The 22571-nt window shown below is 39.5% G+C and overlaps 3 protein-coding genes across 3 annotated transcripts; 1 reads left to right on the top strand and 2 right to left on the bottom strand.

Moving 5' to 3' along the window:
* Window positions 1-4603: 4603 nt before the first annotated feature.
* On the bottom strand, window positions 4604-7531 carry camk2n1a (calcium/calmodulin-dependent protein kinase II inhibitor 1a). The gene is made up of 2 exons (XM_055033799.1): window positions 6982-7531; window positions 4604-6572 (listed from the first exon to the last, which is right to left on the bottom strand). The coding sequence occupies exons 1-2, from the start codon at window positions 7148-7150 to the stop codon at window positions 6502-6504; spliced, it is 240 nt and encodes a 79-aa protein (XP_054889774.1). The 5' UTR covers window positions 7151-7531; the 3' UTR covers window positions 4604-6501.
* Window positions 7532-14052: 6521 nt separating this feature from the next.
* On the bottom strand, window positions 14053-18064 carry mul1a (mitochondrial E3 ubiquitin protein ligase 1a). The gene is made up of 6 exons (XM_055033442.1): window positions 17960-18064; window positions 16351-16492; window positions 15847-15934; window positions 15601-15721; window positions 14737-14968; window positions 14053-14632 (listed from the first exon to the last, which is right to left on the bottom strand). The coding sequence occupies exons 2-6, from the start codon at window positions 16465-16467 to the stop codon at window positions 14117-14119; spliced, it is 1074 nt and encodes a 357-aa protein (XP_054889417.1). The 5' UTR covers window positions 16468-16492; window positions 17960-18064; the 3' UTR covers window positions 14053-14116.
* alg3 (ALG3 alpha-1,3- mannosyltransferase) lies at window positions 18003-22326 on the top strand. Its single transcript, XM_055033441.1, has 9 exons — window positions 18003-18262; window positions 19422-19521; window positions 19613-19760; window positions 19878-20038; window positions 20142-20262; window positions 20360-20565; window positions 21011-21088; window positions 21399-21542; window positions 21646-22326. The coding sequence occupies exons 1-9, from the start codon at window positions 18037-18039 to the stop codon at window positions 21815-21817; spliced, it is 1356 nt and encodes a 451-aa protein (XP_054889416.1). The 5' UTR covers window positions 18003-18036; the 3' UTR covers window positions 21818-22326.
* Window positions 22327-22571: the final 245 nt, after the last annotated feature.

Genomic DNA, 22571 nt, shown 5'->3' with positions numbered 1-22571 from the left:
TGTGGCCCTTTAGACTCCAAATTACATCAATAAGTTCTTCCAGTTTTTCCACAAATCTTCAAAATTCTCGCAAAATCACCACATTTCTTTCTGATTTTACTGCAAATTTGTTCAAAAACATTGAGATTAAGTGACTGCAACCTCAATTCATGTCAAGTTTTAGTCCGTAATTGATGTAGCAAGTAATAAAAAAGTAACCTTTAACATTATACATTAGTGCAAATATTATTTAAAAAATCATTACAAACATTTCTAAATCGGCCCCAACAAGATCTGAAGTTTTGACTGAAAACAAGAACCAACAACAACAAAAAAAAGAAACATTAAAACAGTCAAAATCCTCGAGGAGCAGCTATTTATTGATATTTTAACTATTTAAATGTTTCATCAATGTATTCTGGCCCTTTAAGAATATCCAGGTTTTTGATATGGCCCAAAATAAAAATGAGGTTGACACCCCTGATATAGAAGACAACTTGAAATAGAAAATGATGTTTTCAAGCAATAAACTCTGTTAAGGGAATCTAAACGACCTGCATCGATGTGAAAAGGTAATGGCACCATTATTAAATCATGAATTATATTTTATCAGCTACATCATATGCAACCTGATTACTGTCAAAAAATAGAAAGTTTTGACAACATGAAGTAGACAAGATATCTCAAAAGATCACATCATGCCCTGATCTAAAGAAATTCAACAGTATCTGAGAACATCATTGATTTCTATTTGTTTGGTAAGAACTGCAAAGTGCTTTCTCGGGTTTTTTCAGTGAACCACAGTGTGTGATTATCAACAAATGAAGAAAACAAGGGACAGTAAAGAACCTTCCCCGAAGTGGTTGGTGCACCAAAATTACTCAGAGAGAACATCAACGATTCATCCAGGATGTCCAAACGACATCTGTAGTTCTCTCTTCCCTGAGGTAAGGTAAAGACAGATTGATTAGACCAAAGTGGATCTAGCTGGATGGTTGTGCTTTCTGTTACATCAGGGCATAAATGTAATTGAACGTAAAGGAACATCATAACTGCAAACAAGCACGGTAGTGGTTGTGTGATGCTCTGGGGCAGCTTTACTGCTGCTTGATCACAGGTTTAAACTGTTCTTCTGTCGGTCTAGCACAGGAGTCACCAACCTTCACAATCCACAGAGACATTTTTGACTCTTGTTTTTTGTAAATATCTATACAAAAATGTCTCTTATTTAATTTAAACTGGGAAATTAAAAAATCTCATTAGTTTGTTTGTAGGTTTAGCGTTTCTGCCCAGACTTATCAGGTGCAATATAGTGTGGCGAAGGATCTGCTGATAGCTCTGGCGTTGCATGCTCCAGCCTCATTGCTTCAGCAAAATGAGCTTACATGCATTACTGTTACAGAAGTATTGATGCGAGCTTTGATTCCCATCCTAATAACAAAATTTATATCTTTTCAAAAGCTCTTCAGTAGTTCTAGTGGTCCTAGATGAGAAAAATCTTTGGCACTAATATTAAAATTTTGTTCACTTTTGTAGCTTTTCAGCAGTATCGGTAGGGGAGAGCAAACTGTTATTACAGCAGATGCATTGTGGGAAAATACAAACGACAGAGTCTGTCTGTCCATGTCTCCTGAGGCTGCACAATGGGATAATTCTGTATTATCTATATTGAATAGCGGACTTACGTAACAAGAGGAGGAATATTAATAGATGTCCACTCAGACGGATGGAAAGCGGTGTTTTTGCATACTTGAATGATGATAACAGAGGGTCTAACAATTACTACAGGGGCCTTTGTGTGATGTAGTGCAGGATTCACCTTGCTTTATACCCTGTGTGTCCTCCATCTTCATCAGACTCTTCTCCTTGCAGTCTGGCTGTGGTTACAGAGCGGGCTGCTTGTTTTGGAGGCAGGCACAGCATCTTTGTATCGACCCCAACATGAACCGCACACCAAGACAATCTGCCAGATTTTTTGTTTTGCAAAACTTTTCTTTTCATGACCTAGTGATTTGTATTGTTTTACATTTCCTTAGTAAATCTGTGTACTCTTTAGTAAAATGAAAACAGACATCAGTGTTCTTTTTGAAGAGCTTTTCTCTTTGCAGCCGATCAACCCCACAGATCTTCAATGTTCTGATGACAGCAAAAGTCAAATTCAAAGAGCTATTTGGTGAAACAAATATCCTACATTTGCACACATTCTGTCTCAGCAATAGATTTTAGTTATGCACGCTGTTAGTATGCAGGTTAGTTTGTCTTTAAAGAAAATGTGTATACTGTTTACACATTTAAACAGAATACACTGCACATTTAAATCTTAAACTTTAAGTCAGATTGTTGGACGAATAAATGTTGAGCCCTGGTATCCTTGTGGAAAATCAGTGTGTGGATCTATTGGCTCTTTAAGGCTGAAGACCAACTGATATGTCCGAGAAATGTTCGTGAACCACTACGAATTGCAGTAAAAGTGATTGTAAACAAACGCTCACATGACAGGAAGAGCGGCTTGAGGCTGAGTTAGGACAATTCGATATCTGTCCAAATATGTCTGTCCTGTTCCGGTCTGCGGCGGCTGCCCATTGCTGCTAAAGTGTAATTGTTCACGGCGCCAAGCAGACACACGCATACGAGCAGTTCATCCACAGCATCCAAACAACATGATCAATAGCACTATTTGTCCATTCAGCGCAGTGCTGGTGTTATCGGAGAAGTCGATAATCGCGGTGATGGGAATGTGTTAGGGTTGCACTGGTGATGCTTTGTTTATGTCCTTCAAAGTGCAGTTGGGAACAGTATACAGATATCGGTGCATGTGTTGTTGTCAGTACATGCAGCTGTTTATAGATGTGCTCTGGTACTGTAGACGCTGTTTTAAACCAATAAAGGGTAATCAAACCAGCCTGTTTCCAGGAACATTCTGCTGCGCTTGCAGGGAAACTCGTTTCTTCTGAGTGATTATCAGTCATGTTTGTGTGCTGCAGGTGGGGAAGAGGTGCTACCAGGTGACCTCATTTTCTGCTTGATTCTGCTATAAAACACTGTAGAATATTTTTGTTGCTTTTTTTTTTGTTTTGTTTTGTTTTTTTTACTCCCATCAAATATTTCTGGCGATAGTACCTCAGTTTGTCACATTATGCCTACAAATTTAAATGTTTTGCTTGGATTTTATGTGACAAAATAACATGAGTTGGTCCAAAATTGTAAAGTAGAAGGAAAAGATTGCATGTTTTTAGGTAGAAAAGTCATTTGAAAATGTCACACTCTTCAGGCATATAATAAATCCAGACATTTATTAGTTCTTTGCAGTCACTCAAGCTCAGTGAGATTGTGGACATCAATTTTCAAGTCTTGTCACAGATTTTGTAATTTAGGTCCAGACTTTGACTTAGCCTCTGATCTAAACCAATCTATTGAATTGAATCTCCCATTCTGCTTCAAGTCCTGTTCAACCTTCTTCCAGTATTGCCTTGTATTCAGATCTGACCAGATTCTCTGACCCTGCTGAAGAAAAGCATCCCCACACCATGAGGCATAAACGTATTTCTGTTATGGGAATGGGAGTTTCAGAATGGTGCACTGTGCCACTTTTCAACTAGTCAGTTGCATAAAATCTATAGATCTGACTTTCAGTCTCATCTGTCCAGAGCACCTTGCAAATTGGACGTCTTTTGGTTTTGTTAGACAATTACTGTCTGCTCCAGCAAAAAGTGGTCTGTCAATAAATTCTCACACCTGAGCTGTGGATCTTTGCATCTACTCCAAAGTTACCAGGGTTATCGTTTGTGATTCTCTGATTAGTGATCTTCTTTCCCGACTCAATTTAGGTGAAGAATTGAGTCTTGTCAGGTCTGTAGTCTCTTTTCAATTTTGGAATGTGAGTGGAAAAGTGGCAGTCATTTGGGCAAAATGCATAGTCTGTGTAAAAGTCACAAACCTTTTATGATGGGAAGGGAGTGAATCCCACAGCATTTCTCAAGTCACCAGAGACTTGTTTGTACAGGCTGAAACAATATTATCCAGAAACTAAAACTCTTTGGTGAACGATTCCACTCTCGCCTCGTCAGATATGTTTGACAGACTTGATCCAAATAAATGAAAGACAAACTTGTCAACACATTTTCTGTGCTTGATCTTCTATTTAATATGTACCAAATGTGTCTCTATAACAAATGACAGAATGTTTAAAACATTAATTTAGGGATCCAGGGTGTGGGAGACAGTTGTGTGGAGTGAGCATGCACATGCCTGCGGGTGATTATGTGGCTAGTTGTGGCTCCTCAGGGATTTGTGATTTAATGGATTCACTTGTGTAGGCCAGCGCAGAGCCATTTAGCAGCTCAGCACTTGGATCACGGATTCATTCCATCTCTTTAATTAAGGCTCAGTATTTGCTGTCATTAGTACCACAGCTAATCATTCCAGAATGAATGCAGAGGCCCCAAACCTGCAGCGACGTTCGCTCTGTCTGCTTGGAGGACGTTAGCTCCGCCTGCCATGGCTAATGCGGTTAAGATGATGTGACCTTTCGGCTTCACTCACAGAACAAGTCCAGCTCTCCAAAGTGCTGGCTCATTGTTCATCGCAGAATGTCTCGGAACAAAAGCCACATCGAGGAATCGCATTAACATTTCTGTCACCATTTATTAATTCACCAAATACAGTGAAAATGGCATCATAATATACAATGACTCATTCTTAGAATGTCATGACATTTTTGTTGCTTTTTTGCTTCATAAAACAATGTTGTTGTTTTTTTTTATATTTGAAAATATTAAGGTTTCATGCACTACCAACCATTTGTTGAAAAGTATGGTACAAAATAAAATAAATAAGTCAAACCAAACAAACAAAAATAACTTGTCATGTTCAAAATCAGTCAAATAACAACGCGTTATTTGAGAATAATCGTAAACAGTGCAATATACTCTAAAACTGCCATATTTTTCTAACAAATTCATCAACGAAGCTGAACTCACAGTATACGATTTCTTAATAATAGTTTAACATTGATGTGTGCAAAAAACCCAGACACATTCAGTAAGTCTTTAAAAAAATGCCTGACCTTTGATATAGAACGAGACCGGTCCACTAAACTCTGAGATTAGCCAGTGTGAGGCCCAGTCCCATTAATCAAACCCTCTCTGAAGTACAAATATTGTTGTTGATGAACCGTAAGACGAGAGACTAGCATATAATTCAAATAACAAATATTTAGATATAAAAATACAAATATGACTTTTCTGTTGTTGTTAAAAAGAAGCGTGCCAGGGTTACGAGTGGCGGTACCTGCGTTGGCACCAGAATGGGACAGTTCATGCAAAATAGATGGAAGGTGGCGGGAGGGGGAAATTTCTAGCTCTATAGAGAATTGCAAATATAAATTTCCAAAACTGTATAACTCCCGGTCAGTTACATAACCGATATTAAAACCATTTCCTGGAATTTCCACGCTCGCGGAGGCCTCTGTAGATATCTGAAGAATTGCAAAACAAACAAAGAAGATGAGAAATGGAAGAAGAAGAAAAAATATTGAGATATGTGCAGGTTTAAATCAGCTACATGGAGGTGCCATCCTGCACCATTCACCACCGAAGGGGGTAACGCAAGATTAACAGTGTGGTCTGTTTCTCTGCCGTTTATCCGCCGAAACAAACAGGGACAGAAGGGCGGCATGGGGGAGAGGGTCTACTACAGAAGATATCAACATTGCACCATCCTCGGATAATATGTCTTTATACATACAATGAGTCTCCTTTAATAAAGTTTGGTTTATCTGTTCTTTTTCTTCTTCTTCTTCTTGTAAAAGCATTAGCAGCAACAGGGGATGCATTGGATCAGTGCTGAAAGGACAGCTCCCTTAAAATGCGCCGTGGCTGACTGGATCAACAAAGCAAAGCCCAGAGGGCTGAGGAAAGAAGGGGGAGGCGGGGCGTTTTAGGAGCTTATAGCTTCACCTACTGTACAACTTACTGAAATAGGGCTGGGATTTAGCTTCGCCCTCTATAGTTGCAGTGTTTTGTTGTTTACAGCGCTTTTATATATTTATATATAGTTCTAGAAAAAAATAGAAACAGAAAGAGATGATCGTGAAGGAAAACGACAAGTTCATCCATTATTTGAAGTCAGCAGAGGTTGAGATGCGCAGCAGCCGTCTCAACATCCTGCTGCGCATCATCGGTGGTTAAAATCGGGATTCTTTTTGGAGAATTGCCAGCAAATCCCACAATAAATCTTGGTCTTTATTTCTCCCCCCTCCTCTTAGAGTCCACCAGTCTTTCTTCACCTCTTCCTTTTCCTCCTCCCCACCCCCCTCTCAAAGCTTTGTCCATTCGCCTTCTTTTTTTCCCTCCTTCTTTCATCATCCCCATCCTCGTTCAGAGCTGCCCGTGTTTTTTTCTCCTTCCTCTTCTTCTTCTCTCTCTCTCTTTCTTCTGCAATCCTCGAACATGCACAACCGACAAGTGCTTCAAATCGGGTGATCGGAAATTAAAAAAGTCTGCAAGGCCATCGGAGACGCTTTTAAACGCCAGGTGAGGACTTGTCCGTCATCCCCTTCAGGACCTCGTCTATTCGGTCGTCCTCGATGACCACTGTGGACAAAAGGGGAGGGGGGGAGGGGGGGGAAATGGATGAAGACGTTTAGATCAAAGCAGCCCAGGTTCAATATGAAACTATGACAATGACAGTACTCGTTTCGCCTTAGTGGTGCACGAAATGCCCAAAAGAAATTCTGGCGCGTAAAGGCGCATCTTTAATGGCACAGAGCCAGTCTTTTCTCCTTACGGTTTAATAAAGAGTGCCTACAGGGTGTGTCCTTGCCAGCACGGAGATAATCTCCTGCCTATGAATGTAAACATAATGTCACCTGAAAGCATTTGCACACTGATTAAGGTGGCTGGAATATTCCAGACGCCACAACACATTTGTCATTTTGTTTGTCTCTCTCTCTCTCATTTTGGATCTTTCCCCAACTTGTCATGAAAGAAAAGCATCCTTTACCGTGCTTGGCTCTGCCGATCTGTCCCAGCTTTGGGGGTCTTTTCGCCTGCGACGCAGCGAAGAAGGCGCTTGTGTCCTGCAGTCCGCAGCTAAAGGACATCTGGCTGACCTCGCTGTCCGCTCCGTAGCCGCTCATTTTGCCCTCGTTGTATGGCAGCACCTCGGACATTGTGGCACGTATAGAAGAGGTGACCCGCGTAGAAGAGAGGGGAACCGGGGGTGACAAAGGAGCAACACAAAGCAGACTTCCTTCCTCGGGGGAGATTTAGATCCCTCTTCGCGCAAGTTGCAGCCGCTCGTCTCCTGCAGGAGGTTTTCTTTTCTCTGAGTGGAACCCGGTGCGTTGCGGTCTCTGTATGCGGTGCAGCTGCAGCCAGAGAGGGTGTTTGTGCGTTAAGGGGAGAGAGAGAAGAAGAGAGATAGAAAAAGAGGAGGGAGAGAGATAGAGGGAGTCAGAGAGGGAGCTGCGTTCAGTTGTGCTGCTGGCTGATGTCTGGCGAGGGATGTGGGAGATCCCGGGATCATAAAGGAAACCCAGGCAGAGCGGTGAAGTCATCCATCCGGGGTTGAAGCGCGAGAGTGTGTGCGTGCCTGTATGGAGTGTGTGTGTGTGCGTGGGTGTGTGTGTGTTTGTGTGTGCGGTGGGGGACGCTTCTCAGAGTGATGGAGGAGCAAGAGTGACGCCAACAGGCCACAGATGAAATAGCTGAGGCCAAATGAGGCCTGGCAACTTTTTTCTGTCTTCTTCTGGATGAACTTTGTCCTGCATTATCAATGTTTCACATTATGCATCATTATGCATTATCCTTCCTTTAGAAGCATGTACATATCTAGTAACCCGGCTGTAGTAATAAGTGCATAAAGCATGCACATTCAAGGCAAATTTTACTCTTTACATCTAAACATGCTTCGTAACCTTTTTATTACACCCCAGCCTTCTTAGGTGTCTATATATAGACACTTGATTAAATGTCTTAAGCTACTTCCAATGTCTATGCAATCAAGTCATTCGTGGGATTTCCACATTATGCAAAATCCCACTGATGTCTGATAAACAAAACTCAAACAGTTGGGAGTCACAGCAGCTCAGCCTTGACATCATAGAGCATGCTTCATGGCTGAGCAGCTGCATCCCGATGTCTAAAGTAAGTGACTCCTGGTCCAGAGCGGAGCAGCAGAAAACGGATGGATATTGTTTTATTACAATATGATGATATATTACAACTGTTCCTCTGCATGTTGATGTACTTTCAGTGCTGACTCACAAAACTGCTCTTGCTTTAGAAGCTGCCCCCTGCCATCATTTTCTTTCTTTGTGACAGATTTCAGATAATATTTGACCTGCTGCCTGAGATGCTATCGGATGTCGCCTCATATGTGTCCAATCCTCAAATGCACTCACATCTGAGCGCAGCCAATGTCTCTTGTCTTTTGTCCCATTCTCTGTGTTTCTCCTTCTCTGCTGTAATAGCAGGTAGCAGTTGCTAATGATCCGCCTCACTCAGCGGGTCCCATCATCTCTGACAAGGTCAGCCACCCTAAAGAAGACAGTGTGTGTACGAATGTGCATCTACGTATGTGTGTGTGTGTGTGTGTGTGTGTGTGTGTGTGTGTGTGTGTGTGTGTGTGTGTGCTCTCAAAGTACTGCTCCCAATTACAAATGAATCATTGTGCTGAGTCACTTACCCTCCCTCCCTGTACCTCTCCAGGAGAAGACCAAGCACTAAAACACACACCATTGTACTTCAGCACAAAATGAGGACTTTGTATTATCATCCATTCATTTTAGGAACTAGATTTATGCCTAACCAAGACATTTTCCCTATTCCTAACCGTAACCCTATCTAAAACTCAATTCACACCATTCCTCTAAATCTAACAAGTAGTGCAGTAGAGCTGCAAAACCCCCCCAAAAAACCAGAGGACCTTAAGATAGCATATACTAGTGCATCCACACCGTCACAAGTATGTACACGTCTTTCTATGCATTTACGGTTCCATTTTCATGTATTTCTATTGCCTAACCCCGACCCTCACCCTAAACCATACAACTAAGAGGTCAATTCTCACCTTAATCCTGAATTGAATCTCTAACCCAAAATCAGGACCTTATCTTATAGAGCCGAGCTTTGGGACCCATAAAGATAATCCCTCCATCCATCTGTCCAGCCATCCATTATCTTACATGTTTATCCCTTGTGGGGTCGCCAGGGGTGCTGCTGCCTATCTCCAGTGGTCAATGGACGAGAGATGGGGTACAACCTGGACGGGTCCCCAATCCATCACAGCCATATGAGGAGAATCTGTCAGGAAAATGATACTTACAATGTCTCACACACAGACGCACACATTCACTGTCTCTTCTTCTCTCTTTCTGTGTAAACACATGGTGTTCCTCCAGGAGGAACACTATAGCTGAGGAAAAACACCAATAACAAGCATAGAGTTAAGAGCCAGAATCAATTTCTCACTGTGTGTGTGTGTGTGTGTGTGTGTGTGTGTGTGTGTGTGTGTGTGTGTGTGTGTGTGTGTGTGTGTGTGTGTGTGTGTGTGTATGAGGCACATACAGCAAGTCCTCTTTGGAAAGTGGTGATTATACTTAGATTTAGAATTACTTTCGGGGAAATTACTGTAATCATTAAGGGTGAGGGATATACGGCTGTGTCTGTGTGTGTTTGTCTGTGTGTTTGTTTAAAGGAAGAAAGTTAAAAGCAGCTTCTATATTATAGGAAAATTAAAAATGCCTATGAATAAAGAGAGGACACACGCGACCTCTGCAGTCACTTACTAAGTTGACAGTGCGCTGTGCACCTTCCCTTCTTGCCGTGGAGATTATTGCTGTTTGCTTTTTCGCAAGAACATCCTCCGGTTGATTGTGGGAACGTTGCTGCAACGAGTGCACAGCTAAATTAGAAATGCTGACGGCAAGAGTGTGCTACACTGAAGCCATGCTGCATGCTCCACCTCATCCACGCCACATTTACAAGGAAGCTGAATCTGTGCTTAAGGGTTTACATTTGTGGGACTAAGTCCTGTGTGCTGCTGCGAGAGCAATGTGAGAATTGGTGATTCGCTGTAAGGGGCCTTAGCTTTGAATACAATCTCAATGAGTGCTGCACCATATTAACACCGGGTTATTTTTTTTCTATTACTTGTGGAAGCTGTTGCTTTTCTGCAGACTATTATTCATAGTTGAAATTAGTTTGTTCATTCATTTGGACACCTTACTATATTCCGGATATAAGTTGTCTCAGTTAAACACTTTTTGCAGCCATCTGCAAATATATCAAACATCCTTCTGAGGAAGGTCAGGGTCACTCCTCACTTTCAACTTCAAGATGTTTTAGCAGTGTCTTGCATATTTAGCTCATGTCAATTTACTGCCAGGACCTAAATGAGATCAAGATATGGCCTTTGACTAGACTATTCCATGACTTTCCAGTTCTTCAGTTTTGGTTTATCGCTAATATTTAAAATTTGCCCACAGAACATCTGTTCTTTTTCTAAGTGGGGAGCTTTAGCTCTGTTCTGACTCTTGCATTGGGTTCTAAGGAAATCTTTTTTGTCTTATCTTATGTCGTATCAATTGTTTTATGTGTTCAACCAAACATTTTCTAAACGTCATCTATCATTGAAACTTCTGCACCGGGAGATGCTGAGGTCATTTCTATGGGGAGAACTAGTGAAAGAAAAGTTAAAAGTTTCAAGGTTCTAAGCAAGACTGAGTCTTTAAGGCCTTTATAAAATTCATACTGCTTTGAATTTACAAGACGTAAAGCATAGGAGATCATGCTACATTATTCTTTACACTTAAAAACATATGATTTCATTTCTCAAAGGTCGGATATGCTTTGCATAAAACAAGAGTTTTTCCTTTTCCTGCTCACTGATGGAAGCTGAAGCATGGAGGACGAGTGAGAGAGGCATGCAGGGATGAGGTTGGCTGTTCATATGGTTGCACAGCCTTGTCGTCGTGGGCGAGGAGGAGCTGATCAGCAAGGGGGAGCAAGCAGCATCTATCTCTGGACAGCAGACCTGCACACTCTAATGCTCTCCGTCTTCCACAAAACAAAACAGCTCACTTACTCGAGCACAGCTTTGGTTTCCAAATCGACACTCATTTGTCCTCTTATGCAAATGAGTGTGCATAAGAGGACAAATACTTGCAGGGGATGAAAAAAGAAAAGAAATACATCTTACATATGAAGTTCACTCCTGTCAGGTATGGATCCCCAGGACATATTTGGTGAAATTAACCTGAGGGTTTTTTTATATATAGTTAGCTATAAACAGAATATATCGTTAACTATGTACTATAACTTAAATTTATAACTTTATATATAACTTAAATTTATAACTTTATATTTTTACATTTCTGAGATTAATTGCCAAGTGTCTCGCTGTTTTTTTATTTACTATTCTGGAAGGACAGAGGAATTAAGGGACAAAAGTGACAACACCAGAATGAAATGAACAAAAGCTGCAATGACACCTCCAGAGAAACAATGTAGACTCATTACGTAAAAACTAGGAATGTAATTATTTTGTCTATCTGAATTAAGAATGCAGACAAATGAAAAAAAGAATCCTTATTTTTCTAACTAAATTATATTTCACTTGATCTTCGCTCCCTGTCTTGCTGTCCCCAGGGGAAGAGCTTGCCGTCTGTTGCTGAGAAGAGAAGCACTGCAGTCACACTGCTGTCACAAAGTAGGTCAACCTATCCCACATTTCACTGCATGCCCAAAGCAGATGGGTGACAGCGGTAATTGGCATCAGGGGCCGAGGCGTGCTGTGATGGCTCTGTCTCCTGAGATAATGCATCTCTGCAGGGGTGGTTAGTGAAAAACCTGGCGAGCAGCGCCAAAGCAAAAGGGAAACAGCTCCCTGTCCTGGCCTGAACAATGTGGCGCAAAAGCACGAGGTCAGAAAGTGTCAGGATTTTCAAAGATTTATCACATCAGAGACGGACGTGTGCCATTTCTATTTAAAGCTCTATTGTGCTGCTAAACACAAAATTAGCCTCCACCTGCTGTGCCTTTGGCTGATGCTTTCTGTAAAATATTTCGAAACACAAACATCTTTTATCCCACACAAAAAAATGCACAAAAAGGGTCAATTTAAAACAAACATACAGTGTAATATATTTTAAATCGACCATTTACTCCTATTAAGGAGAACCAATTAGGGAATAAACATGTTATCTATGTAATTTGACAGCTATCAGGGCAGATTAAGGGTCTTACTATCTCTGATAATTGCATGTGATGTGGGAATATCCACTTGAGTCAGGGTCTTCCCTTTCTGTCCATCATTGAGCGACTGTCCCACCAACTTAAAGTGAACAAAGATGGACACCTAGTGGTAGAAAAAGTAAATCAGGAAAATAATTTGCTTGCATTAAAATGTAATTTATTTAGTGCAGGTACAAAGCACCATCTTATCTACTTATCTCTTGAAAAGGCACTCTAAAGGATCAGTTTCAGCTGGAAACCTTATCAGAATGAGAAATAATCACTAAGAGAATATTTTCTTTTTCATGCCTTGTGACTTCTGTAACTGCACACAACAGATTAACCCTTTATCTTAACTCAGAAGGATCTGTGGGACCCTGTCTTCCACCTCTTTGTTTTTCACTGTCTTGATACTTGATAATCTTTGCCTGCTCAAATCTTATCTTTTGCTTCTAAATACACATTTGAACGTGACTTCCCATCTGCTTTTGCAGTGAACTTGCTGTTGAATTAATGACTTATTCCACTGTCAGCAAGCATAAAATAAATGCAGATATTTACACCGGCTGTCTTTCCCATCCTATTGGTTTTGCTCTATGGAAAAACTTCTACTTAAAAGCATGATGGGCCAGACTCCAAGTATGTATACATTTTATAATTTATCATATAGTTGAATAAATGTCTAGGTTATTTCATGTTGAGGGTGAATGCAAGCAGTGGTGTGACTTTTCCTATGCACAATGCTGCTTTCTGTCCAGGGTGGAATACAGCTGGGAGACTGCATAAATGTTAAATGTTATCCAACAGTTGCGTACTAAGAGTACATAGTTTAAATGCTCTTCCAGTGAATTATGTCAAGCTGCAATTTTTATATGAAAGTTAGTTCACTGAACTCTAATGGTCTCCACAGTCGGTCCAGTAGATAAACTTTAGTATGTGGTGGAACAAGAGGTTTGCATCATGGTTTTTGAAGCCACAACTTTACCAGCAGATGTACGACATGATGTTGTCAATGTGGATCAAAATCTCAAAGCAATGTTCTAATATCTTATTAAAACAATGCAAGTTAGATTTAAGGCAGTTCAAAGAGCCAAAGCGACGTTTGTTCTGGTACAATAACTGGAAATTAGTCTAATTGGTTGGCTGGTAAGACTTTTTGCATTAGGCTACTCCCTTATTCAAAGTGCTATCGCTGTTTTAATGAGAAGAAATATTTATATAAATAAAGTACAGTGAAATATTGAAACCTTTCTAAAACCCTTCTCTTATTTTAAAGGTTCAATCTAATATACCAACAAATTTTCCTATAAAAACAACCACAGAACATCCATTGTCTTCCATTTCTCATCTCTTAAAGATACAATCAGCATTAAAAATGCTTTGCAAACAATAATTAGGTTCTAAGAGTAATTTTCAAGCCCTCTGAGGCCCTTAAGTTGCTTAAATATTTTATTCACCTTGATATAACAAGCACATTTGATATGCTTTAATAAATTAGTCACATCCTTCCCAAGTGTTAATTAGGATAGCATTTTGCCCTCTTATAAATACTTGCTTTACTAAATTTGATTTAACAAGCATGTAAAACATTCTTTATCTATACGTGACCTAAAACTACAACACTAAAGCCTTTTTCTCTTTAATAAGACTAAAACCAAACTTTTTTGAGCAAACACATACAATACAGTTCTATCAATGATAAAGCAGCAGCTTTTTTTTTTCATAAGGCACATTTATCAAAAATAAAACTCTATTACAAGAAAATGGACATATACACTGTTTTTTTCTTGTCACAGTTTAACATCATACCTCGTTTAGTAAAAAACCGTTTACAAAGTCTTTTTATTTCAGATTTATTGTAGAGCCTTAGTGCACTGAAGGTAAATGATCACACAGTCGCCTTAAGGCTGATAGAACGGCAGAACCCGGGAAATTTTCTTCCGACAGATGGGGCACTTTTTTTGTGGGAGGGCCTGGTAGCAGGCAAAGCAGCAGCACACGTGTGCACATTCCAACAGGATGCAGTCCCTTGGTTCACTGAGACAGATCACACAGACATTCCCCATTTGATTGTTATCTTCCTCTTCAGAACTTTCTCCATTTGCTCTTTCGGCACGTTGTCTTGCGGCTTCAGCTTGCCGACGGGCAAATTCCCTGCATATTGCCTCCTGGTCCCAGCGATCCTTAATGGTGCGGTAGAATCGTAGGCCGGCCCAGAAGAGCACTGCTGTCCCGGCCAAGGCGGAGACAACAGCGAGCACCTTCCAAAAAACAGCTATGTTGCAAGATTCATTTCGCAGGTTTTCAAAGTCTGTCAAGCTCAAAAAATATGGAGAATTATCAGAGGGGGGTCGAAGGGTCACGGTGCCGTCTGTGTCTAGGGTCAACTCGCCGATGCCGGTAAGAGTTGTACCCACCTATAAGACAGTTTGATTATCATCAAAAATATCTGCTTTTGTAAGAAGCATCACAACTATGAAACATCTAAAGAAACACTTGTTAGATTCATCTCCAAACTGACCTTAAGCATTTCTTCAATCTCCAGGACTCCTTTAGGCTTTTCTCCACTGAGGTAAAATCCTACAAGCTCTCCAAAACTAAGAGTGGGCTGGTGAAATTTCTCATTGATGACTTCTGTGTACATTCCATCTGCATGGAGAGGAGACTGAACTTTCACCGCAGCCTTGTCTAATCCAAACAAAACAAAGGGGACCATATTCACTCTTTGGTGTAAGATGCGTTCTGAGTCCGTCCTGAAAGAAAAGGGAAAGTGGTTGAGCAAAAATAAAATGTAAAGGTTTAAACTATGTGTGATGATATCATGCACTTTAGGTATTACTGAGTTTACAAATGTAAGGTCATTCTTAAACAAAGTTTTTCATAATTGTGAAGTGGAATAATTTTTATACAGTTTAAAAAATAATAATAATAATCTTGGTGTACATTGGTAAAATCAAATGCCATCATAGGTCACCTAATTAGGAAATAGACTTTAACAGTCCTTTATATCGAAATAATTCTGTTTCATTCAGTTTTAATTTATGCTCAAAACAATCACAATGTTTCTCTTTGGCCATGTTGGTTAGTAAATAAAATCTTTCTGTAGATGACGCCATTTTGTAGCTGGAAAGAAAAAGTTATCAGGGAAATTTTCCCGTTCAAGCTAAAGCTCTGTTCAGTAAATGCAATACTTATTACAAGCTCATCACAGAATGATGTGACATATACACTGATGTATATGATGTATATGGTATCCAGAGAAAGTATCCAGTATCCAATACGAGGAACATCTGTAAGGTATTTAAATGGCAAACAAGCTATCTCAAAACATATGAAACAATAGTTTGAAACTTGATATAATACCAAACATTTATATTACTCTCACCATGTGCGGGAAAAGCTGCTCCATATCAGCCTGTGCTCTTTAATTGTAAATTTTTGCAACACACCGGAAATGTCTTTGTTGAAATGGCTTGTTAGAGTCTCATCCACTGGTTTTACTGTACCTACATGTGGACACATATGCCAAGGAGCAGGAAATATGAGCCACAAATGTCTTTCATTGCACTAAAACAATGCATTCAGTTCACATCTGAAGGTATTGTATTAAACACAGTGAAGTTCTGATTACCTTCAACCACAGCATACTGTAGGCAGTGTCCAGGAGTAACTTTCAAAAGGTCTTTGAGTTTTCCATCTATACTAATGTGTGGAGCATTCTGGAAAGAAGATAAATTGGTAAAATATGCACTACATGGTACATTCACAGATTTGCATGTAGTATAGTTACACGATTAACTGGTGTAACTTTCCAACAAAGGCTATAGTTGCAGCGAATTTCCACAAAAGTATAGAAAAGTATCTTTTTTAAAAATCTTTTTTTTCCTCAATAGTTATTGTAGTATTACCGGCTGTTATGCTTAACATGCTTCTCATGAAGATTATATTTTATTTCAAACTTGTCAATCTTGCATGTGATGAGGAGCTGACAATCAATTCTGCAGCTTCAGAAAACCTGGATCACTTGCAAGCAACAACTCAAAGGTTCAAACACTCTTTAAGCACAAAAGTGCTGAAAGACATTAGATGAACACATTTCCAGGATAAGTATATTTATATTTAAAAAAATACTTACTTCAAGTTTCTGAACTGTTAATCTATTTCTTTTGTAAAAATAGTAAAAGACACCAGAGAGGCTCAAGCTGGCACCAAAGCACACTGTCTCTGTGAAGGTCAGAGGAAACCCATCCATTCTCTCTGGGCGTCCTATCACAGCCCTGAAACCAGAAAAGAAACCACATATAACATGTGAGAATGGGTAGCAAGACTTACAGCGACATCGTTGGTATGTTTCACAAATAGTACAGCCATTTTTAGAAAAGGACACCCATATTTTGTATATGTGTTTTTCGGATGTCTATTTGTTTTCCCATTTACTTTTTTCCATTCACTATAATAGAATGTAATCTGCGGGTCTGTTGTGGCTCACATGCTGTTAGATTTATATTATTTTAGAGCCTAAAAATGGGCTGGCTGATATAATCAACTTACCGTTTTAACGCTGCAACAATTTCACAACATATTGTTTCTATTGTGCTACCGGTCCACCGGTTGAAAGAAATTTCAAATACTTTTCTCTTGCTTACACATATGGGTGTACAAATTGTTGTTCAAAGAGTGGAGATCTGCTAATAATTACTGGAGAAACCAATCTTATCCAAAAACTATTCACTGATCTCTCTTGCTCTGCCATGAGAGAGCTCACAGATGTACTAAAACGCATGATTGACAATAGTCAACCAATTCTTGTGAACTTAGTGGCTTAGTACTTTGTAGCAATATTTAGTAACTTTCAGACAAAAAAAAAAAAAAAAAAAAAAACAGAAAAAACAAAAATTGGTGCTGGCCATAATTTTAATCACTATGCATTTAAAAGATGACCCCACCACCCTCCTAAAAAAGATCATTTTAGTTGTTTTGAATTTAAGCCTCTTACAATAAGAAATTTTCGGTCACATTCTTAACTTTAACATTTGTTTTTCAATGCTTGTTTAAATACATTGATACCATGAAAATGTGGTGTTTGAGATCTGTTGCCTCCCCAATTCTAAAACAAAAACGGTAATAAAAGTGTAGTTTTCTTTTACCATAACTGCATCAATATAAGTAAGTGTGATTCTCTTAATCGGGGGTTTTCAATCCATGTTATATCAGTGCAGCTAATGAAAAAACAGCAAGCGAACATTGCGGTCATTGCAATGAATAAAAAAAATACCCATGTAGAAAATCACAACATAATTTGCTTACATTTGAGAAAAGAAAAAAAGATAACCACAGACGTTTTCTAAATTGTCGTAAGAACTTCAAAATAGGGATTTTAAAGAACAAATTGCCCGTGAACTCCACACCTGTTATTGGTACTTCAGACTCGAAGTTAGTTTTGAGATTCAGTAAAACTGTCTCCCTAAAACCTCGAGAACTGGTTTGCAACAAATGCAATTGTTTTGTCTCGAGAGCCTGTCTGCTCCCCATGCTGTATCATCTAGATTATATTGACTTTAAAGCCCACTACATTGCTTTTGCTAGTTAGCTAGCATGCTAACACTGCCGGGAACTAACATTGACCTCTACAATTAATTACTCTAAAGTAACGTAAAGCACCGACATGACTCATAACATTCAGGTAATACAAGCACATGTTTTTAAATAACCTAGCACATAAGTTACCGCAGACTCTTTGTTACCTTAAGGACAAAATGAAAGTTGTCAAGCTAACACTTCTGTGTCACGTCACGTAGACAACGGCGTGGTCACGTGACAGATGCTGGCTCACTGCATCTCCTCCACGTCGCCTCTAAGCGCCGAGATGGCAGGAGGTGTGCGGAGAAAATCCCCCAGCTCCCCGTCCCCTCTGTGGGGGAAACTCCACACTCTTTGGCAGGACAAGCACTTGGTCCTGTTCAAAACGGAGCATACGTTACTGGTTGTTTCAGTGCTATGGATCCTGGAAATTGGAATAAACTTGTGGGTCATACAGAAAGTGGCATGTAAGTTGCCGCGCTGCTAGTTAGCATGCTCCGGTGCGATGTCGTGTTCCTGAAGGCGTCCGGATGCTAAATGGCTAGCATTAGCAAAGCATTGACTGAACTCTTAACACCTGTCACTGGATAGCACAGTCTGTCTGTTATAGCGTCAAACGGAAATGTTTGTTTTAAGTAACATTTTATAATAATTTTACAACATTATTAGTTTTGCTGTATATATGGTGTTTAAGTTTACATTTTGCAGTGTGCATTCATAGCATGGATTCTTATGCGTATTTGTGGTGACAATCTGATTAAGTAATATAGTTGTAAAAAAATAAAATGTTTGCACGAAATGCAGTGGAAACATTGGCAGTGTGTGATATCATTTTGGCTGTGCAAAAGTTATAAAATCAGGTTTTGAATTTGCATCGTTTTTGAAAACAATCTAGTTGTTTGGGGAGTTTTATTTTCAATAGACCTTTATTTATTTGAAAAGCATTTTAAAATGTGAAAATTAATTACACCATTTTACCCCCAAATCACAAAGTATTGCTTAATTTTAATCTAAAACCGTGAACTGTGATAAGAGCAGAGCATCTGTTGCTGGAAAAGCAATGGTAAAAGAGATGAGATTCACTGTTCTACATAATATGCAACTGTATTGCATATCAGAAGGGTTAGAAAAACATAATTTGCTATTTTTCTATTATTAGTGTCTATTATTATATTGATTAGGATTAATTCACATTTGCCTGACTCCTTCACATTATGTCTTTGAGCCTTTGTGAGATTTAGCATTTTGGCTTCAGGTGATGGGTAACCAGTTATACTTAAAGTCCCTCCAAATAGGTACATATGTATTTGTGAATGCATGGCATTTGAAAAATACCAGGGTGCTATGTCTCGCATTAAATTAGTCCTTCATGATAAATATATTTGACACAGTCACATTGCAATTAGTGTTGGATTTGTTGTGCAGCCCATTCCAGGCTTAAAAGCATAAAATGGCTGACAAACGTTAATAAGAAAAGAAAAGGCTCTATTGCTACTGAGTAGTACAATTAACTTATAGGTTAATATTATTATCTGTAGATTGCCATTCCTAGAGTGAAAGAAAAATGTAATTTAGTATCACTAACAGTTTTATATTAATAATCAATGAATGTGACATGTTGTGCAGACACAGAGATCGACTGGAAGGCGTACATGGATGAGGTGGAGGGGGTCATCAACGGTACCTATGACTACACGCAGCTTAAAGGAGACACCGGCCCTTTGGTGTGAGTTTTGCAAAGAGGTTTTTGCAACGTCGCCTTCTCTGATCGTTCTAGTTCAGAACATGTCAATAAATCGATCCTCCTGTTACTCTAGGTACCCTGCTGGTTTTGTCTACATCTTCATGGCTCTGTACTACATCACCAACCATGGGGTGAACATCCGCCTCGGCCAGTACATTTTTGCAGTGTTCTATCTTGTTACGCTGCTGCTTGTCTTCAGAATATACAACCGCACCAAGAAGGTCTGTCGGCTTTCTAGCAAAAACTCTGGTTATGCCTTGAAACTCTAGTCTGTCATCTGGAGTTTAATAGCAAAGCAAATAAGTATATGTTTCATCTTCTGACATTTTTCTTTCTAGGTTCCTCCGTATGTGTTCTTCTTTGTGTGCTGTGCCTCGTACCGGATCCATTCCATCTTTGTGCTGCGTCTCTTTAATGATCCAGTGGCCATGATGCTGCTGTTTGCAGCCACTAATCTCTTTCTGGATGGATACTGGACTCTGGGCTGTGGTGTCTATAGGCAAGTGAGCTATTGCTTATTTTAAGACTTCATTATCAAAAAGTATTTAAATTTATCCTGTTCCTTCATAAATTTCAGCTTAATCTTTCCCTCTTTCTGACAGTTTAGCAGTGTCTGTGAAAATGAACGTGCTTCTTTTTGCCCCTGGATTACTTTTTTGCCTTTTGTGGGAATTTGGCCTCATCAGAACAATCCCTAAACTTTCACTATGTGCAGCCATACAGGTAAGCACTCCTTTTAATCTGAAACATGAAACACAGACTTTCTAGTGTCCATATATTTCAGGAACAATAATCCCAAAGTTCTCTTTGCTCACTGTAGCTTCTCCTGGGTTTGCCTTTCCTATTGAACAACCCTGTTGGCTATTTGAGCCGCGCCTTTGATCTGGGCCGTCAGTTCATGTTCAAGTGGACGGTGAACTGGCGCTTCCTGCCAGAGTGGCTCTTCTTGAACCGCTACTTCCACTTGGTCCTGCTGGCAGCTCACCTCCTCACTCTGCTGCTCTTTGCTCTCCGCCGCTGGAAGAGGTGAGACAGACCTGGAATGTGCTTTAATTCCAGAGATAAGATGAACCAGGAGAGACGATTTGATTGAACAGATTAGGTTTTAGAGTTTTGTTTGCCAATAAACTCTCATAATATGAGTTTGTATGAGTCCCACAGAAAAACAGCAGATCTGCCAGAAACTGAGATTTGAGTATTCATTCATAAGGATACAGCTTCATGTTTTGGGGCACAATGTTAGAATAAAGATTCTTTTAATGTTATTTAAAGTTCTAACATGTTCAGCAGTCTGTGTTTGGATCTTTTAGACATAATGCAATATCACTAAATTTTGATGCTGCTTAAATGTTTAAATGATCTAAATGGTAGTTCTAATGTTTAGTTCACTTTCAAGTACTTTTTTTTTTAGAAAGCAAACAGTTATATAAATATTTTTTATAATATTTTTTTGTAATTTCTATTTTCTCAGACCAGGAGAGAACATAGTGGAGCTTCTTAAAGAACCAAGCAAGAGGAAAATCCCTGCTCAGAGCATCACTGTGGATCATATCCTTACAGTTGAATCTTTTTTTACATTTTCATTTTAATGAGAAATACCCATGCTTTGTGATTCTTGTGAACCTAAAAGTTGTTTTAAAATTTGTAGATTTTTTCGCTAGCCTCTATAGCTTAACAAATTATGCAAAGCCCAGCATTACTTTCACTAATCCTATATTTTCACAGCTCTTACTTAAAGCCATTACTAAAAAATCTAGAGTCAGTTCAAACTACTATACTAGAAATAAATTTTAAACTTTTAAAGGCCTGAAATTAATAATCATTTCCTTTGTAGTTTAAATCCTTAACAGCGAGCCACAGATAGTGCTGATACTCTTTACATCTAACTTCATCGGCATGTGCTTCAGCCGTTCATTGCACTACCAGTTCTACGTGTGGTATTTCCACACGCTGCCTTACCTGCTGTGGAGCGGCGGTGTCAAGAAGTTGGCCCACCTGCTCAGGTAAGGTCAAGTCTTCAAATTAGAACTTTTACTTTTGACACTGAAATCCAAATTTGTGATGGAGTTGCATGAGGATAATGATGCTTTTCATTCTGGTGTGCAGAGTTCTGATTCTGGGACTGATAGAGCTTTCGTGGAACACCTATCCGTCGACTAACAGCAGCTCTGCAGCCCTCCACGTCTGTCACCTCATCATCCTCCTCTGTCTGTGGCTGGCTCCACCCCTGACGGAAAAGAAAGGACACACGACTGATAAGGAGAACAAGCGTCACTGAGCCTGACGGGACAGGACGTTTGATCGGACGCTGAGTAACCTCCATCATCCTCCTCTCTATCATCGGCACAGGGCCTGCAGAGGGAAGTCACTGTGAAAGACTTTTGCCAGGTGGATACAAGAAGCCATTTGATGCTTCTCGTCTTTGCTTCCTGCTTTGTCATTCAAGCTCAGCTGCTGATGTACCCGGCGAGTGCACACTGCCGTGGCTTGCAGTCAAAGACATGACAATGGAAAGGATGAATTCTCAGGAGTCTTTTTGTTGTTACATAATTGGAAGTTTTCAAGTGCTGTGGGAAAATCATGGTTGTTTAGAAATAATTTGTTCATATACAGAATGTGATGGATTAACGATAAGATCTGAAGAGCTAACTGTAGATCCAGAAGTGTTAAATTGGCAACATATCAACATGAATCTGATATTTGGTGAAGGCCTCCATTGCTGTTTTTTTTGTTGTTTTTTTGTATTTTTATGCAATATTGCAAATAAACCTTAAACAGTAATGATTACCAGTGCGTATTCATAATTATCACATTACATTTGCATTACTCAGGATACAAAAACTATTAATGTTACTGCTTAAACTTTAAAATTATATAGCTATATGTTATAAAAGCTAAAGTTTAATCAGTAATACTTTTATAACAAATTTATGTCAGATCATGATTTCTTGGTTAATGTCAAGATGCCATAAAAACATTTTGAATAATGTCAACTGCAGATCTGTCCAGGACTTTGAATTAAGTGTCGTGAT

Source organism: Poeciliopsis prolifica, unplaced genomic scaffold (assembly GCF_027474105.1).
Source record: "Poeciliopsis prolifica strain line A6 unplaced genomic scaffold, Auburn_PproV2 SCAFFOLD008, whole genome shotgun sequence".
Taxonomy (NCBI): Eukaryota; Metazoa; Chordata; class Actinopteri; order Cyprinodontiformes; family Poeciliidae; genus Poeciliopsis; species Poeciliopsis prolifica.
This window is presented reverse-complemented; position numbering and strand designations above follow the sequence as displayed.

What these genes read in the sequence shown, in the direction of transcription:
- camk2n1a (XM_055033799.1), bottom strand. Translation starts at nt 7,150, where the DNA reads ATGTCCGAGGTGCTGCCATACAACGAGGGCAAAATGAGCGGCTACGGA. An exon ending in GATCGGCAGAGCCAAGCACG is followed by an intron (nt 6,573 to 6,981) that starts GTAAAGGATGCT and finishes TTTTGTCCACAG; the next exon opens with TGGTCATCGAGGACGACCGA.
- mul1a (XM_055033442.1), bottom strand. Translation starts at nt 16,467, where the DNA reads ATGGATGGGTTTCCTCTGACCTTCACAGAGACAGTGTGCTTTGGTGCC. An exon ending in TAACAGTTCAGAAACTTGAA is followed by an intron (nt 15,935 to 16,350) that starts GTAAGTATTTTT and finishes TCTTCTTTCCAG; the next exon opens with AATGCTCCACACATTAGTAT. An exon ending in AGATTGAAGAAATGCTTAAG is followed by an intron (nt 14,633 to 14,736) that starts GTCAGTTTGGAG and finishes ACTGTCTTATAG; the next exon opens with GTGGGTACAACTCTTACCGG.
- alg3 (XM_055033441.1), top strand. Translation starts at nt 18,037, where the DNA reads ATGCTGGCTCACTGCATCTCCTCCACGTCGCCTCTAAGCGCCGAGATG. An exon ending in GGTCATACAGAAAGTGGCAT is followed by an intron (nt 18,263 to 19,421) that starts GTAAGTTGCCGC and finishes CATGTTGTGCAG; the next exon opens with ACACAGAGATCGACTGGAAG. An exon ending in CACTATGTGCAGCCATACAG is followed by an intron (nt 20,263 to 20,359) that starts GTAAGCACTCCT and finishes TGCTCACTGTAG; the next exon opens with CTTCTCCTGGGTTTGCCTTT.